Below are 2,626 nucleotides of genomic sequence, written 5' to 3'. Positions count from 1 at the left end.
AAAAATGCCTGTCCAGGCAAAAAAAGATAGGACGGGAGGAAGAGAGAAGCGAAAGTCCTGGTTTCTGGAGCCATCAATGTTACAGGAGATAGTTATGGAGAACTTTTAATGCATTCCCATTATCTTTCATTTTTTAGAATCTTTGTTCCAAACAAACCAGTACTAAAAAAAGTGAAAGAAAAAGAAAGAAAAATTCATAGCAGATCTTGAAAAGAATTGATTCATCCATATCCATCCATCCATGAATAGATAATTACCATGTTATTCGAAATGGTCATGTCATCATGTTGAATTACTATGTTGAACATCATCATTACCATGATTACCATTCGACTCGACATTCATAAACGGAGTTAATCTATGGCTGGTGTCTGCAGAATAAGAAGTTTCGTGGAATAAAGTGTTGTAGTAACCAAATTTGAGACAGTTCACACATTCGGCTGACCAAATTCACCGAACGATGGCTCGTGGTATATGATTACTTGAAAAGACTGACGCGAGGCAAGACAGGTATTTTTTATAAGCGTGAAAACGACGAACTGAGGTTTTGTTAAAAGTCAAAAAATTAACGATTAAACGGTCGGATCAATCGAATCAACTATCACGCAGTACGAAATTCACGATCCGGCGCCCAAGCTAAGTGCGGGCCCCGCCTAAAATAGGACTACCCTTTATTACAAGCACAGAGCCCTCAGCCGACCCGAAAGAGGATAGGACAGAAAGAAGGATAGAAGGTTAAAGCCCTGTATATCTGGAATCGTCAATGTTAGACGATAGTTTTAAGAAAAAAAAAAATTTTTTTTTTTTTTTTTTGTTTCAACTTTCGAGACTAAGTCTAATACCAAGGCTTGATAATTTTCTGGCTTCAGTGACTTCTCGTTACAAGTTCATAAGCGTGAGTAGCGGGTCTTGCTGAGACTCCAAGTCGTTTGTACAGTGCAGTCACGGGTGGTTCCAATTCTTTGTAGGCCGGGACCAGCCAGTGGACCTTTATAACCCACTGGAAAAGGTATTGCTCTCTCTTCTCTCTCAAGGCTAATAATAACCGAATTTAGTCGTCCGCGTGGAAGGAAGAGAGAAGAGTGTCCTTTACAAAATAACAATAAATTAAATAGATTTCTCGCTAAACTATCTCCCTGTGGATTGACGATTCCAGAATAGCATGGGGCTAATACCTTCTCGTTTCTTCCTGGTCCTAGTCCTCTTTCGTCGGCCGAAGGCTCTTGCTTGGAATAGAAAAAGTCCTAATTTAGGCGGAGTTCGCCTGAGCTTGGAAACTCGGATCGCGAATGTTCCGTCTGTGCGATGGGAGTGTTGCGACTTTATGTGGATGCCCGACCGAACGTAGATGAATTCAAGTAGATGGATAAAATCTAGCCAACAATGGTTATTTTAAATATTAAAATCTATTATAATGGATGAAATTATTGTAACCATGATTCGTGAGTAGAGTGAATAGTCTACGGTCTGTTTGACGCCGGGCGGTTGAAGGAAAACGACGCCGGGCGCTCGACGGTACAAGCAAAACATTTTTGGACGCGTGTGAGCCAAGCACATTTCGTATCGGGTCCGGCGACGAAGGAGCCGGTTGAAGACGCGGACGCGGCGTGAGCGGCAGCGCGAGTCTAACCATGTTACAATGTTGGTGCTTGTGTGTTTAGTCTGGTAAGTTACCCTATTCCTTTCGAACAACATAGTGTGGGTCTAAAAAAAAAAAAAAAAAAAAAAACAACTTAACTGTTAGAATAAAATCCGCCCTGGGCGGGAATCGAACCCAGCCATCAATCAATAGGAACAACTTGAAACGCGATTCCCCAAAAACAAGATTTCTCGACATTTCTCCTTTTTCCATCCTACCCTTCAATTAACGAGTTAACCCATTAATGTTCTTCTGGTCCTCAGGTGACTCCTGGGACGAAGGAAATGCTCCGTGTATTATTATTACTAACCCATTAATGTTCTTCTGGTCCCTCAGGTGACAGCTGGGACATACCGTCCCGAAATCGAAGAGAAAAGGAGAACAGGGTGGGAGAAAACCGGCCTTTCCGAGAACGAACCGTATCTCTTGAAAATAAATAAATAAATCACCTTGTACAGTTTTATTCTCACTTTAACCCTTTGATGTTCTTCTGGTCCCACAGGCGACTCCTGGGACGAAGGCTCTTTCAGTTGGAAAGGCTCCGTGTACAAGTTCCGACGCTATGGTTATAGCGTGGACTATTTCCTTGACTTCAGCGTAGGGGTTAATCTGAAGAACAGCACCGAACGGGTTATCGAATTCGATCAGGCTTCGCTTGGATTGAGCCGAGAATATTTGGCCAAAGGTAAGAAAAAGAATAGTTTTGGAGATCTGTTTTTGAGACAGGTATGTATCAACCAAGATCCATTTCTCACGGTCTTGCACATCCTCTTTAATTTCTTGCTGAAGGCCTGCTTTTCTTTCCTACGCTGGATCAACGCGACGTTTAACTCTGCGTTGAGAGTGGGAGTAAAAATGTGGAAATTCAACAAACATGACATCTAGCGGAGAAATTACAAAACATAAACAACTACAAATTTTGTACTTGATGCTAAGAGTCGCTTTCGGAAGGACGCGGTGTTCACTAGAAGACATACGCCAGGAGGG

General features: G+C 42.2%; 1 protein-coding gene across 1 annotated transcript in view; it reads left to right on the top strand.

Annotated features, from left to right (window-relative positions):
* Positions 1-2,365, top strand: part of LOC103521643 (neprilysin-2-like) — a gene marked incomplete at its 3' end in the record, with an annotated part of 11,735 nt that extends 9,370 nt beyond the window's left edge. Inside the window, exon 3 of the mRNA XM_008486755.3 lies at positions 2,142-2,365. Within this exon, the coding sequence (XP_008484977.3) occupies positions 2,142-2,365 (224 nt within the window). The remainder of the gene's footprint in view (positions 1-2,141) is intronic.
* Between the last annotated feature and the right edge of the window lie 261 nt (positions 2,366-2,626).

The sequence above is a fragment of the Diaphorina citri genome, unplaced genomic scaffold (assembly GCF_000475195.1).
Source record: "Diaphorina citri unplaced genomic scaffold, Diaci psyllid genome assembly version 1.1 scaffold5641, whole genome shotgun sequence".
NCBI classification, from domain to species: Eukaryota; Metazoa; Arthropoda; class Insecta; order Hemiptera; family Psyllidae; genus Diaphorina; species Diaphorina citri.
The sequence above is the reverse complement of the archived record's forward strand: the minus strand, read 5'-3'. Positions and strand labels throughout refer to the sequence as shown.